The sequence below is a fragment of the Dendrobates tinctorius genome, unplaced genomic scaffold, assembly GCF_039654945.1.
Source record: "Dendrobates tinctorius isolate UK_male_01 unplaced genomic scaffold, ASM3965494v1 ptg000100l, whole genome shotgun sequence".
NCBI lineage: Eukaryota > Metazoa > Chordata > Amphibia > Anura > Dendrobatidae > Dendrobates > Dendrobates tinctorius.
Genome location: NW_027361768.1, coordinates 1,649,090 through 1,665,671, shown reverse-complemented (window position 1 = coordinate 1,665,671; position 16,582 = coordinate 1,649,090). Strand labels below are relative to the sequence as shown.

General features: G+C 40.7%; 1 protein-coding gene across 6 annotated transcripts in view; it reads right to left on the bottom strand.

Moving 5' to 3' along the window:
• Positions 1-16,582, bottom strand: part of CTNND2 (catenin delta 2) — a 3,465,616-nt gene that overhangs the window by 2,653,439 nt on the left and 795,595 nt on the right. For 5 of the 6 annotated variants that reach the window (XM_073587627.1, XM_073587626.1, XM_073587628.1 and 2 more), the window contains one exon: positions 13,797-13,991. The exons of the other annotated variant lie outside the window; for it this stretch is intronic. In XM_073587627.1, the coding sequence (XP_073443728.1) occupies positions 13,797-13,991 (195 nt within the window). The remainder of the gene's footprint in view (positions 1-13,796; positions 13,992-16,582) is intronic. 6 annotated transcript variants of the gene reach the window in all.

The following is a 16,582-nucleotide window of genomic DNA, read 5'->3' as shown; positions in this document are numbered from 1 at the left end:
GGAGCACCTCCAACAGTGCTTGCCGGGCCGAGCTGGGCAGATTCCCTCTACACCTAATGGTTCTAAAGAGGGCACTGTCATTCCAGGCTCACCTACGTAGGAGCAATCCAAGCTCCCATCACCATAAAGCCCTGACACATGTAGGGGAAACAGAAAAACCAGGACCCTCGGAACAGCTCACCCAAACCCAACCTGACCAGAACACCAATCACAACAACCTGACAAAAGCCGGAATCAGGAAGATGGTAGACGAAGGCCAGGAAAGGTACGTAAGTGACTGAAAGAACGACATCATCAGCTCACAGAAACTGACCATGTACCAGAGTCTACAGAGAGACTACAGACTGGCTCCATACCTGAAGAAACTCCCGGACCCCAGAGACTGCAAGATCCTGAGCTGGTATAGACTCAGTGCCCACAGTCTGGCCACCGAATCTGGCCAACACAGGCAGAGCTACATGCCCAGAGTGGAAAGACTGTGCCAACACTGTGACCAGGAGGCCCTGGAGGATGAGACCCACTTCCTGCTACACTGCTCCAAGTACTCAGCAGTGAGGGACACTCACTTCAGGAGACTCTCACATATATGGTGCCCATTATACTCTATGAAGTAATATATTGGGCCCATTATACTGCATGAAGTAATATACGGGGCCCATTATACTGTATGAAGTAATATTTGGTGCCCAATATACTGTATGCCATAATATATGGGGCCCATAATACTGTATGGATCATTATATGGGGCCCATAATACTGTATGGAGCATTATGTGGGGATAGGGAATGACTCTGTTTGTTGTGGATCAGACCGCTGTGAACCCCATGATCCTGGGAAACGTAGCTTTGAAGAGCACCATGTAAATGGAGATGTGGTCGATCATACGCACTGTGGTGCCATTCACATGTGGCTCTTCAAATAACTCCTTAAAGAGAGTGATATGGGGACGACAAAATATAGCAAAAATTCACTGATCGGGGTGATGAGTGCTATAGTTTGTGGGCTGTTGGGATTTGTGTGGCAGGGATGCATTTTTGTCCCAGTACGGCCCTGTGCCAGGCCTACCATTGCCATTATTGACCCTTGTTCTAGATACTTACGTGTTGTTCTTGTATGTGCATATGATGGCGCTGACATCCTTGTGTTTGGACACCTTTTTTTTCTATTTATCGTCATTTTGCTGTTCTCCTCAGGCAGCAGATAGGCTAGGTTCGCCCCTGGCTGTGAGGTCAAAACATTGCACCACTTGGTGCTGGATTAACCCCCTTAAGACCCAAGGGTGGTTTGCACGTTCATGACCGGGCCAATTTTTACAATTTTGACCACTGTCCCTTTATGAGGTAATAACTCTGAAACGCTTTTATGAATCCCGGTGACTCCGACAAAGTTTTCTCGTGACATATTGTTTCATGTTAGTGGTAAAATTTCATTCAAATAACTTGCGTTTATTTGTGAAAAAAATGGAAATTTGGCGAAAATTTTTATGCCCTTAAATCACAGAGATACGGCACACAAAAAACTTGATAAGTAACATTTCCCACATGTTTACTTTACATCAGCAAAATTTTGGAACCAAATTTTTTTTTTGTTAGGAAGTTATAAGGGTTAAAATTTGACCAGCGATTTCTCATTTTTACAACACCATTTTATTTTTACGGACCACATCACATTTGAAGCCACTTTGCGGGGTCTATATGATAGAAAATAAACAAAAGTGACACCATTCTAAAAACTGCACCCCTTAAGGTGCTCAAAACCACATTCAAGAAGTTTATTAACCCTTTAGGTGTGTCACAGGAATTTTTTGAATATTTAAAAAAAAATGAACATTTAACTTTTTTTCACAAAAAAAATACTTCAGGTTCAAATTTTTTATTTTACCAAGGGTAACAGGAGAAATTGGACTGCAAAAGTTATTGTGCAATTTGTCCTGAGTACGCTGATACCTGATATGTGGGGGGGAACCACTCTTTCGGAGCATGGCAGAGCTCAGAAGGGAAGGAGCGCCGTTTGACTTTTTCAATGCAAAATTGGCTGGAATTCAGATCGGACGCCATGTCGCATTTGGAGAGCCCCTGATGTACCTAAACAGTGGAAACCCCCCACAAGTGACCCCATTTTGGAAACTAGACCCCCCCAAGGAACTTATCTAGATGTGTAGTGAGAACTTTGAACCCCCAAGGGCTTCACAGAAGTTTAAAACATATAGCCGTACAATTAAAAAATCATATTTTTTCCACAAAAATGATCTTTTCACCCTCAATTCTTATTTTTCCAAGGGACCCTAAAACTTATTGTGCAATTTGTCCTGAGTACGCTGATACCCTACATGTGGGGGTAAACCACTATTTGGGCGCATGGCAGAGCTCGGAAGGGAAGCAGCGCCATTTGATGTTTTTGGCTGGAATTGAGATAGGACACCATGTCGCGTTTGGAAAGCCCCTGATGTAACAAAACAGTGGAAACCCCCACAAATGACACCATTTTGGAAACTAGACCCCTCAAGGAAGTTATCTAGATGTGTGGTGAGAACTTTGAACCCCGGTGCTTCACAGAAGTTTATAATGCCTGGGCGTGAAAATAAAAAAATCGTATTTTTTCCACAAACATGATCTTTTAGTGACCAATTTTTTTATTTTCCCAAGGGTACCAGGAGAAATTGGACCCCAAAAGTTGTACAATTTGTCCTGAGTACACTGATACCTCATATGTGGGAGAAAACTACTGTATGGGCACACGTCGGGGCACGGAAGGGAAGTAGTGACGTTTTGGAATGCAGACTTTGATGGAATGGTCTGCGGGTGTCATGATGCTTTTGGAGAGCCCCTGATGTACCTAAACAGTAGAAACCCCCACAAGTGACCCCATTTTGGAAACTAGACCCCCTATGGAACTTATCTAGATGTGTGGTGAGCACTTTGAAACTCCAAGGGCTTCACAGAAGATTATAATGCCCGGGCATGAAAATAAAAAAATCATATTTTTGCCACAAACATGATCAATTAGTCCCCAATTTTTTTATTTTCCCAAGGGTAACAGGAGAAATTGGACCCCAAAAGTTGTTGTCCAATTTGTCCTGAGTACTCTGATACCTCATATGTGGGAGAAAACTACTGTATGGACAAACGTCGGGGCTCGGAAGGGACGTAGTGACGTTTTGTAATGCAGACTTTGATGGAATGGTCTGCAGGTGTCATGTGCGTTTGGAGAGCCCCTGATGTACCTAAACTATTGAAACTCCCCACAAGTGACCCCATTTTTAAAACTAGACCCCCCCACGGAACTTATCTAGATGTGTGGTGAGCACTTTGAACCGCCAAGTGATTCACAGAAGTTTATAACGCCTGGGCGTGAAAATAAAAAAATCATTTTTTTCCACAAAAATGATATTTTTGCCCCCAATTTTTTAATTTCCTAAGGGTAACAGGAGAAATTGGACCACAAAAGTTGTTTTGTAATTTGTCCTGAGTAGGCTGATACCCTATATGTGGGGGTAAAACACTGTTTGGGCGCATGGCAGAGCTTAGAAGGGATGGAGCACCATTTGACTTTTTCAACGCAGAATTGGCTGGAATTGAGAAACGCCATGTTGAATTTGGAGAGCACCTGATGTGCCCAAATAGTGGAAACCCCCAATTCTAACTCCAACCCTAACCCCAACACACCCCTAACCCTAATCTCAGCCCTAACCCTAGCCCTAACCCTAGCCCTAGCCCTAACCCTATCCCTAGCCCTAACCCTAACCCTAATGGGAAAATGGAAATAAATACATTTTCTTTTAATTTTATTATTTTTCCCTAACAAAGGGGGTGATAACGGGGGGTTTGATTTACTATTTATAGCGGGTTTTTATGTTTGGCAGCTGTCATACGCTAAAAGATGCTTTTTATTGTAAAAATAGTTTTTGCATCACCACATATTGAGAGCTATAATTTTTCAATATTTTGACCCACCGAGTTATGTGAGGTCTTATTTTTTGCGGGACGAGTTGACATTTTTACTGGTGTCATTTTCGGGCACATGACATTTTTTGATCGCTTTTTATTCCTATTTTTGTGACGCAGAAGGAACAAAAACCAGCATTTCATGAATTTCTTTTGGGGGGGTGCGTTTACATTGTTCCGCTTGCGGTAAAATTGATAAAGCGCTTTTATTCTTTGGGTCAGTGTGGTTACAGAGATACCTCATTTATGTCTTTTTTTATGTTTTGGCGGTTTTATGCAATGAAAACTATTTTATATAAAAAATAATTATTTTTGCATCACTTTATTCTGCGAGCTATAACTTTTTTATTTTTTCGCTGATGATGCTGTATGATGGCTCGTTTTTTGTGGGACAAGATGACGTTTTCAGCGGCACCATGGATATTTTTGTTCGGCGGTATGATAATAAATCATTATTTTTTGCATCGTTTTTTATTTTTATTTTTTAAGGGGTTTGCTAAAGGGGTTAATTAATGAGACAGTTTTATAGGGCAGGTCGTTACGGACGCGGCGTTATGAAATATGTGTACTTCTACTGTTTTTTTCTTTTTTTATTTCCAAAAAATGAATTTATTGGGGAATATTTTTTTTTTCTAATTTATTTAGCGATTTTTTAAAAATTATTTTTACACTTTTTTAACTTTATTAGGTTGTCCCATGGGGGACATCACTGTCCTGTGACAGATCGCTGATCTGTCACATCACAGATCACTGTGACAGATCAGCGATCTGTCACACGCATAGACTGAGACTTCATCATGCCTGCGCTTTGCAGGCACTGAGGAAGTCAGCTCCCTACAGGCCCCCGAAGGTCCCCGTCACCATCTTGGATCTGGGGATCTGTAGGGAAAGAGACCCCGGCAGCAGCGCTGCACATTGCGCTACAGTGGGGGGCTCAGGGAAGCATGGAGGGAGCCCCCTCCCTGCCGATGCTTCCCTTTAACCTCCGGTACACCGTTTGCTCAGTGTCTCTGCTGGATGACAGGCTGTATGGTCGCCTCATGCAACCATGCAGCCTGCCATGTAGATGTAGCGGAGCTAGACCTGTTGTAGGACAAATGGATTATCATCATCTCTGTGGAAAGGTGAGGAATATGTTTTTTTATAACTTTTTTTGTAGATGACAATGACTTTGGTGGAATGGGCAATTAGGATTTATTTAAGGAGTCTGTGCCATTCTTTCAATTAAAGGACTTTTTTCTGTGTGTGTGTTTTTATATGATATGACTATGGGGTTAGTAATGGGTGCATCTTATTGATGCCTCTCCACTACTAACCTTAGGGCTTGATGTCACTTGACAATACAAAGGTGACATCAACCTCCCCAACTATCACCCCATGTGCCCATCCTACAGGGCAAGTGGGCAGAGTGAGGCTAAGTGCCAGAATTGGCACATCTTATAGATGTGCCTTTTCTGGGGTGGCTGAGAGCTGATGATTTTAGCATGGGGGGACTATCCATGGCCCCTTCCTAGACTATTAATATCAGCACACAGCTGTCTGCTGAGCTTTTGCTGATTATTAATTATAGGGGATTTAAAACAGGGATTGTAGCTTAAAGAAAACTATTTGCATATTCTAGGTGCCTTTTGGGAAAAGCAAAGAGTCTCCCTCAGCAAGAAGATCGTTGGTACAGCTGGGACCAGCTGCTTGAAGAGCATTGCTAAACCAGGGATTGAAGCTTGACAAAGACAATTTGGAGATTCCACGTGCCTTCTGGGAAAAGCAAAGAGTTTCCCTCAGCAAGAAGATCGTTGGGTACAGCCAAGGACCAACTGCTTGGAAAGCAACGCCAAACCAGGGATTGAAGCTTGAAGAAGACAATTTGCCTATTCCAGGTGCCTTCTGGGAAAAGCGAAGAGTCTCCCTCAGCAAGAAGATCGTTGGGTACAGCCGGGACCAGCTGCTTGGAGAGCATCGCCAAATCGCATGCAGTAATTTTTGCCTCTAGGAAATTATTGCAAGAAAGCTTGGCTGATTTAGTAGTTTAACCAAGAAGCAAAACACACAGTAGATAAGACAAGAAGAAAGACACACAGCAAGTCAGCAGGATCTACGAGCAACATGGCAGATGTGTCAACCTACATGGTGTGCTGCAACATATGCTACATGTTCACAGATCGACCAGAAGAAAATCCAACTTCACCTGCCAGAAGTGTAGACTACTGGCCCTTTTAGAAAAAAAGTTGCGGGGTCTTGAAGAAAGAATTGCAACTTTGAAACTCATCAAAGAAAATGAATTCTTCCTAGACAGAACAGAAGCATATCTACTTGTCACAGAATGTGAAGAAAGTGTCATAGAACCTCTAAAAGCAGATGAGTGGAAGCTTGTGACCAAAAGAAGCAAGAAGACCATGGAGACATAATCAATCATACCACTGAGAAATCGATACCTATGCCTTTATGGAGGACGAAGATGGCACACGTAATGATGAGGCACTACCAGCAAGCAAAGAAGAAAAGGGCACAAGGCAACACCCAGAAATTACGACAAAAAGTACAGCCAAGAAGCAAAGAAGAGTGGTAGTGGTGGGAGACTCACTACTTAGAGGCACAGAAGCAGCCATTTGCAGACCAGACATAACCGCAAGAGAAGTATGCTGCCTCCCAGGTGCGAAGATCAAGGATGTGACAGATTGTTTTTCGCTAGGAGGACATGTCAGGAAGTCACAAAAACACTGAACTTTGGGAAGGCAAAGTCTGACCAGCTAAGAGAAGCCTTTCATCTGGTTGACTGGGACAATGTCCTCATAAATAAGAATACAGATAATAAATTTAATAAATGGGAAATATTTAAGAGCATCTTAAATAGGCACTGTAAGCGGTTTATACCTTGTGGGAATAAAAGGACAAGAAATAGGAAAAACCCAATGTGGCACTGTTGAAGCTCTAAAATACTATAGGGAGAAAAATACTTTATCTAAAAAAACTAATTAAAGCTGCCAAAAAGGAAGCAGAGAAGCACATTGCTAAGGAGAGTAAAACTAATCCCAAACTGTTCTTCAACTATATCAATAGTAAAAGAATCATAAGTGAAAGCGTAGGCCCCTTAAAAAATTGTGAGGAAAGAATGGTTGTAGATGATGAGGGAAAAGCTAATATATTAAAAACCTTCTTCTCCACGGTATTCACGGTGGAAAATGAAATGCTAGTTGAAATATCAGGAGACAAAGAAAGCACTATATTAAGGATCACCAATCTAACCCAAGAAGAGTTGTGAAACCGGCTAAGTAAGATTAAAATAGATAAATCTCCGGGTCCAGATGGCATACACCCACAAGTACTAAGAGAACTAAGTAATATAATAGACAAGCCATTAGTTCTTATATTTAGGGACTCTATAGGGACAGAGGCTGTTCCACAGGACTGGTGCATTGGAAATTATTGGCCAGTAAGTCTAACCTCTATTGTTGGTAAAATATTTGAACTGTTTCTGAGGGATGTTATTTTGGATTATCTCAATGAGAATAAGTATTTAACGCCATATCATTATGGGTTTATGAGGAATCGCTCCTGTCAAACCAATCTACTCAGTTTTTATGAAGAGGTAAGCTATAGACTGGACGAAGGTGAGTCATTGGACGTGGTATATCTTGATTTTTCCAAAGTGTTTGATACCGTGCCACATAAGAGGTTGGTATACAAAATGAGAATGCTGGGACAGGGGGAAAATGTGTGTAAATGGATAAGTAATTGGCTTAGTGATAGAAAGCAGAGGGTGGTTATAAATGGTACATTCTCTAACTGGGTTGCATTCAATAAGAGACAAGACAGTATTCTGCTATAGATGGATCTGGATAAGTTGGAAACTTGGGCTGAAAAGTGGCAGGTGCAGTTTAACAATGATAAATGTAAGGTTATGCACATGGGACGAAGGAATCAACATCACCATTACACACTGAATGGGAAACCACTGGGAAAATCTGACATGGAGAAGGACTGGGGGATCCTAGTTAATGATAAACTTACCTGGAGCAGCCAGTGCCAGGCAGCGACTGCCAAGACTAACAGGATCATGGGGTGCATAAAAAGAAGTCTGGATACACATGATGAGAGCATTATGCTGCCTCTGTACAAAACCCTGGTTAGACAGCACATGTAACACTGTGTACAGTGTGCTCAGGAAGGATATAACGGAACTAGAGCAAGTACAAAAGAGGGTAACAAAATTAATAAATGTGATGGGGAACTACAATACCCAGAGAGATTATCAAAATTAGGATTATTTCGTCTAGAAAAGAAGACGACTGAGGGGCGATCTAATAACAATGTATAAATATATAAGGGGACAATACAAATATCTCTCCGAGGATCTGTTTATACCAAGGAATGTGACAGTCACAAGGGGGCATTCTCTGCATCTGGAGGAGAGAAGGTTTTTCCACCAACGTTGAAGAGGATTCTTTACTAATAGGGCAGTGAGAATCTGGAATTCATTGCCTGAGAAGGTGGTGATGGTGAACTTAGTCGAGGGGTTCAAGAGAGGCCTGGATGTCTTCCTGGAGCATAACAATATTGTATCTTACAGTTATTAGGTTCTTTAGAATGACGTAGATCTGGGGATTTATTCTGACGTAATATAGGCTGAACTGGATGGACAAATGTCTTTTTTTGGCCTTGCTAACTATGTAACTATGTACCTACCATAATTTTTTTAGGTTCCCCCATTTTAATAGCCAGTAACGGCTAATACAGTTGTGAGCTGATATTAATAGTCTGGGAAGCTCCATTGGTATACCCCCTTCCCTGGCTATAAACTTCTGCTCCTAGCCATCCGCTTTCCCTCTGTTGTTAATAAAATTACAAAATTAGAAAATTTCACACCATTTTTATCAGAAAAATTATATTTTATTAATTAAATGCATGTACAGTAAGCTGCTCACACATTGTACTAAATAAAAATAGCTCGACAGAAGAGACAGCACCGTTATCAAAATGACTGCGTACATTCCAATATTATACTATTCATTGTAGAGCTCATAAAAAGGACAAATGAGGGGACCAATTGCCAAAGTAAACATCAACAGGAGCAAGAAAGGAAAATGATCAAACAGTCCTATAGAGTATAAAAAACACTAAAAATATTTGGTAGAATAAAGCATACCTGACCCAGATGAGGAGTATAGAGGGGCACAGCAGCACATGCGTCCACCCCAATGCGTATTTCGGCATTGCCTTCGTCAGGGGCCATACCAGAATGAGGAGTGCAGAGTTTAAAAAGGGGTCAGAAACAATGATGCAATAGCCGGAAATGACGTATGTGTTGCAACGGTGACGCGCACGCCAATTGGAAACATGTGACACCCAAGGCGGTGCCAGAAACAGGTTGCAATGCGAGAGCCGAAGGTCACCGGACAACATAAAGTGAGCAGGTGAATGGAGGCCACAACACGAATGCGTGCATAATTATCAAATGGACAGCAAGTGACGCATGCACAGGATTACAGCCCCTATGCCGGATGGCGTCCGGGTCATGCAGAGGGTGACGTCAAAGACACATCATTGGATGTGTCATTTGATGCCAGCCTCCACAAGAGATGCAGAGGGCCAATGGGCAGAGGGGGCGCACACTAATTTTATCAGAAAGATAATATTTTATTAATTAAATACATGTACAGTAAGCTGCACCACACACTACTAGTGAGGAAACACTTAGCTAACCTAAATGAATTCAAGTCTCCAGGTCCAGATGAATTACACCCCAGAGTACTGAAGGAGATAGCAGAATAAATTTTTGAACCCCTCTCCATAATCTTTGAAAATTCTTGGAGAACAGGAGAAGTACCAGAAGACTGGAGAAGAGCAAATGTTGTTCCTATCTTCAAAAAGGGGAAGAAGGTGGACCCAGGCAACTATAGGCCGGTGAGTCTGACTTCTATACCAGGAAAGATCTTTGAACAAATTATTAAACAACATGTATGTCAATACCTGGATAAGAATGAAGTGATTAAACAGAGTCAGCATGGGTTTGTAACTAATAAGTCATGTCAGACTAACTTAATTTCCTTCTATGACGGTATCACTGATTGGGTGGATCAAGGAAATGCTGTAGATATAGTATATCTTGACTTCAGCAAAGCATTTGACAAAGTCTCTCATACAATCCTTATTGAAAAAATGAGTAAGTATGGACTGGACAAGGCAACTGTTAGGTGGATTCATAACTGGCTTAGTGATCGGACCCAAAGAGTGGTCGTAAATGGCTGCACATCCAGTTGGAAGAATGTCTCAAGTGGGGTACCACAGGGCTCTGTCCTGGGCCCTATATTGTTCAACATCTTTATCAACGATTTAGATGAAGGAATTGAGGGTAAACTGATTAAATTTGCTGATGACACAAAGCTAGGAGGGATAGCTAATACTAGAGAAGAAAGAGAGAGGATTCAAAAAGATTTAAATAAACTGGAGAAGTGGGCAGCAACTAACAGAATGGTTTTTAACAGGGAGAAATGCAAAGTACTACATCTGGGCAATAAAAATGAAAAAAGCATATATAGAATGGCAGGAATAGGGCTAAGTGACAGCACATGTGAAAAAGACTTGGGTATACTAATAGATCACAGACTGAATATGAGTCAACAGTGTGATGCAGCAGCAAAAAAGGCAAATGCAATTCTAGGATGTATTAACAGAAGCATACAGTCTAGATCACGTGAAGTCATTATTTCCCTCTACTCCTCTTTGGTCAGACCTCATCTGGAATATTGTGTCCAGTTTTGGGCACCACATTTTAAAAAAGACATCAACAAACTGGAGCAAGTTCAGAAAAGAGCGACCAGAATGGTGACCGGTCTGCAAACCCTGTCTTATGAGGAAAGGTTGCAGGATTTGGGAATGTTTAGTTTGCAAAAGAGAAGACTGAGAGGAGACTTAATAGCTGTCTACAAATATCTAAAGGGCTGTCACATTGTAGAAGGATCAACTTTATTCTCATTTGCACAAGGAAAGACTAGAAGCAATGGGATGAAACTGAATGGGAGGAGACACAGATTAGATATTAGAAAAAACTTTTTGACAGTTAGAGTGATCAATGAGTGGAACAGGCTGCCACGAGAAGTGGTGAGTTCTCCTTCAATGGAAGTCTTCAAACAGAGGCTGGACAGACATCTGACTGGGATGATTTAGCGAATCCTGCTTTGAGCAGGGGGTTGGACCAGATAGCCCAGGAGGTCCCTTCCAACTCTACGATTCTATGATTCTATGATACTAATAGTATGTGTCACTGACACCTATATATTAAGTATTCTACATATATATATATATATATATATATATATATATATACTGTATGCAATCCATCTCTTCTATCCTGTTGGCTCCTGCTGTGATTTTACAGTACGTGGCTGCTGAACTGCAGGATTTTCACATATACACATATATACAGTGCCTTGCAAAAGTATTCGGCCCAATGTTGTCCTAAATGACTAATGATGATAAATATAATCCACTTGTGTGTAATTAAGTTTCCTTATAAATGCACCTGCTCTGTGATAGTCTCATAGTTCTCTTTGAAGCACAGAAAGCAACATGAAGACCAAGGAACACAGCAGGCAGTTCCATGATACTGTGGTGTAGAAGTTTAAAGCTGGATTTGGATACAAAATGATTTCCAAAACTTTAAACATCCCAAGGAGCACTGTGCCAGCGATCATACTTAAATGGAAGGAGTATCATGCTATTGCAAATCTACCAAGACCCAGCCTTCCCTCTAAACTTTCATCTCAAACAAGGAGAAGACTGATCAGAGCTGCAGCCAAGAGGCCCATGATCACTCTGGATGAACTGCAGAGATCTACAGCTGAGGTGGGACAGTCTGGCCATAGGACAACTATCAGTCGTACACTGCACAAATCTGGCTTTTATGGAAGAGTGGCAAGAAGAAAGCCATTTCTCAAAGATATCCGTAAAAAGTGTTGTTTAAAGTTTGCAACAAGCCACCTGGGACACACCAAACACGTGAAAGAAAGTGCTCTGGTTAGATGAAACCAAAATCGAACTTTTTGGCATCAATGTCAAATTATATGTTTGGCGTAAAGGCAACACAGTTCATCACCCTGAACACACCATCCCCACTGTCAAACATGGTGGTGGCAGCATCATGGTTTGGGGCTGCTTTTCTTCAGTAGGGACAAGGAAGATGGTTAAAACTGATGGGAAGATGGATGGAGCCAAATACAGGACCATTCTTGTAGAAAACCTGTTGGAGTCTGCAAAAGACCTGAGATTGGAACGGAGATTTGTCTTTCAACAAGACAATGATCCCAAACATAAAGCAAAATCTACAATGGAATGGTTCACAAATAAACGTATCCAGGTGTTAGAATGGCCAAGTCAAACTCCAGACCTGAATCCAATCGAGAATCTGTGGAAAGAGCTGAAAACTGCTGTTCACAAGCGATCTCCATCAAACCTCACTGAGTTCAAGCTGTTTGCCAAGGAAGAATGGGCAAGAACTTCAGTCTCTCGATGTACAAAACTGATAGAGACATATCCCAAGCAACTTGCAGCTGTAATCACAGCAAAAGGTGGCACAACAAAGTATTAAGTTAAAGGAGCCGAATAATATTGCACGCCCCACTTTTCAGTTTTTGAATTTCCACAAAAATTTAAAATAACCAATAAATTTCATTCAACTTCACAATTGTGTCCCACTTGTTGATTCTTCACCAAAAATTTACATTTGGTATCTTTATATTTGAAGCATGATATGTGGGAAAAGGTTGAAAAGTAACAGGGGGCCGAATACTTTCGCCAGGCACTGTATATATATATTTATATATATATCAATGACATCTATATAGCTACAGTATGTATTCTATGTGTATATATCTATTCTATTCTAACCTGTCACTTTGTGATATTACTACACTCGGCAGATGAGTTGCCGGCTTTTCAAAGGACATTGGTGCGTAAAAATCGGACAGCTCTCGCATTGTCTGAGTACTGTGTGATTTTTTTCTCGCACCCATAGGCTTGCATTGGTGAGTCTCATCTGAGATACGGGGCAAATCGCAACATGGTGACAGTTTTTTCTCAGTCCAATTTTAGCTGAGAAAAAATTGCAGATGAGAGGTAACCCATTGAATAACCTTGGTCACACCGTTTTTTCTCGCAAATGAGTATGAGCCCCGAGGCTTATTCCCATCTGAGCTTTACATGGATGAAACAGGACTAAGTCATTATAAGCTTTGGTCACTGAAGGCGGAGCTAGGGAAACAGCCAAGTGGCAAAGTTACTCTGTTTCCGTCACTCCAATAAAAATGAATAAGAGTTGAGGATATCCACTGCAGCATGATCTTCAGTTGTGAGAGCCTGGATGTATTTATTCCCACCTCTATAATGAAATCCTAATGTGAGAACAACCCTTTAAAGAAGCATTGAGGATTTCCTGAACACTAACTATATGACAGAATAAAAAATTCTGAAAAATGCTTAATTACTTGTATCTTATTTTCAGTCTTTTTTATTTATTTCAGTTGTATATATTCAATCTGAAAAACAATTTGACAGATGTGTTCCTGTGGGGACACTTCCATTATAAACAATATAAATGAAAATTATAGCTGAACAAATTCATTTAATCAATATAGGATTTATAAGCAATCATGTAATATGTAATATCAGAATAACATAATAAATGTAGCCAAATAACTTGAATGTTTGTATTCTACATTACTACAGTATAAAGCTGGAAGAAATAATTAATCAACATTTCTATTTGAATACATTACAGCTTTTACATAAAATAAGTGAACTCAAATAATAGGAAAATACCTGAATACAATGTGCATTTTTGCCAATTATTATTGTTACCTGTGTTGGTGCGATATGAGGTTGTATGAGCTGGTAGTACTGGGTCTCCCTGAGTTTGGTTTATGCTTCTCATTGGAGCCTTATGATAAGCTCTGTCTTCATAAACAGGCTCAATGTGATGTTCTGGTGATTGTAATGGCCTCAGTTCAGGCACTATATGACTGTGTTGGCTAGTGAACGAAGCTCGAGATCCAGCTGGGATAAAAGTAAAATATAGCTTAGTTTAATTTAATGAACTAGACCGCAATCTAGAAACTAGACAAAAACAGAAAATTCTTTACAGTAGTAAGGGACTTTAGATTATCTGAGTAGTAAAAGTGGTGTTAAGGCAAAACAAATCCTGTTCCTTAGTTTTAGTATTAAAGTAAACATTTCATCTGAATATGCCCTCCTTTTGGTCAAAACACCATGAAAATGTTTTGTGCTAGTTTAAAACCGGAGCTATAAAAGGATAGAGGTCCACATCATTGATAAGGGCTTGTGCACATGACTGATTTTGTCATGAGTGCTAAATGTGTTTTCAAGGATAGAACTCGTACCTATGATATTCTATGAGGTTGTGCAATTGTGTGATTTTTTCTTCAGACCAAGTGAGCTGCATAAACATCGGAGGCATGTCTAATTTTGATAAGAGTGTCAGATCAAAATCAAAAAAGTAAATCTATGGATCCAGGAAAAAAATGGGACCGCAATAGCATTTCATCTAAGTGCAGTTAGGATTCACGAACTGATGGCATGGAGAAGGTAGAAGGTGGAAATTTTTTTTATTTTTTATCACTCAACGTATGAGAAAAAGTGATGCCACTCTGAACAAAGTCTGTTCTGCATAATGGAACCGTGAAGATGTGAAGAAATCAGTTGTGTGGATGTACCCTAAGCATAAGACTACACAGTCAGTAATGCCGTACACATTCAAAACATTGTCCACCCACAGTGGCCAATTGCTACATGGCTGTTTGAGTACAACCTTCAAAACCTCATGGTCATTAACCTCCATGAATTGTTTGAGTTTTTGTCAACTGCAACAGCTAAATTATGTGCTCCTACCTCTTGAGTATCATTCACCTATTTCCCTCCTTCCCAACTTTGACAAAGGATAACGTTTTTAATATTAGACAGTGTAGGACCTCCCCGACCACAGAACCACCTTGTCGATGGTGGGACAGCTTTTATGCTATACTAGCTGAAGAGCCCGGCGCTGCCCGGGCATAGTAACTAACTGTGGTTAGTTATAGCAAATCATAATTATCCTCCATCCCATAGTCCCGTGCCCATATACCCATCATACATATCCACGATCCCATAGGCCCATGCCCATATACCCATCATACATATCCTTCATCCCATAGTCGAGTGCTCATATACCCATCACACATCCTCCATCCCATAGTCCCATACCCATATACCCATCATGAAAAAAAGTTTTTTATGGTTCCAGCACACGATGTGAAAAAATTAAGAAAAGCCTTTATTTAATCCATCATTAAAAAATGCAATTCCAGTGGTAATAAAAGTATGTGTAGGCTTACGCGTTTCGGATCATATTTGACCCTTAATCATAGCATAAAATACTGAATAAATGTTGCACTTATCAAGGAAAAGCAACCAGAGAAGGCTGCCTTGGGTAACACCCACCAAAATCAGCTGTGAAACTAACATCACTAATTCAAAATTAACAATAGTACCTCACTAGTTTAACCCTATGATGCATCCATCTTATACAAACATGTTACAATGTGAATTCTCACTTAATAATAATCTAATGATTTAACCAAAAACAAACTAACTTCAGCCTCCCTGGTAGCTGGGATTAAAGGCACACACCACCGCACCCGGCAAATGGCAAAAAAAAAAAAAAAAAAACTCCAAAAAAAAAAAAAAAATTATCCAATCTATTATCCTTAATGAAAATGGAAGTCACTTTTAAGGACACTTTATTCCTGAGTTTAAATGACAAATCCAAATTGGAAAAAGTGGCAACTATAGTCTCCAAAAATAAGGGAAATCCCAACATGTAAGGTCAGGCAGATTAAAGGCTAATTTCACACTTGCTTTTTTTTGCAGCGCGTTTTTCCCGCAAAAAAACGCATTAAAAAAACGCATACAAACGCATACAAATGCTGCGTTTTTTTCAAGCATTTTTATGAGCATGCATGAAAAAAACGCAGCGTTTTTATGCGTTTGTATGCATTTTTAGTGCGTTTTTACCGCGTTTGCGTTTTTTCCAACATTAGGTGGCCCCTCACACTAACCCAAACCATGACTTTACTAACCCTAACCCTAACCCTAACCCTGACCCTAACCCTAACTCTAACCCTGACCCTAACCCTGACCCTAACCCTAACCCTAACCCTAACCCTGACCCTAACCCTAACCCTAACCCTGACCCTAACCCTAACCCTGACCCTAACCCTTAACCAAACCATACTAACCCTAACCCTAACCCTGACCCTAACCCTAACCCTAAACCCCCTTAACTGACCCTAACTCTAACCCAAACCCCTAAATTCCATTGTCAAACTAATGGTAAAAAAAAAACGCATGCGCAAAAAAACGCATACATAAGCATGCCAATGCGCACATATGCGCACCCATAGACTTATAATGGGTGTCCTGCTGTAAAAAAACGCATTGCGCGCGCATGCGTTTTTTTGAGGCAAGTCGGACGCCCAAAAAATGCAACAGGATGCATTTTGTGCGCCCGAGCGCATACCGCAAAAAAACGCATGCGCGGAAAAACGCATACAAACGCATGTGTATGCGCAATAAGCGCATCCCATGCAAAG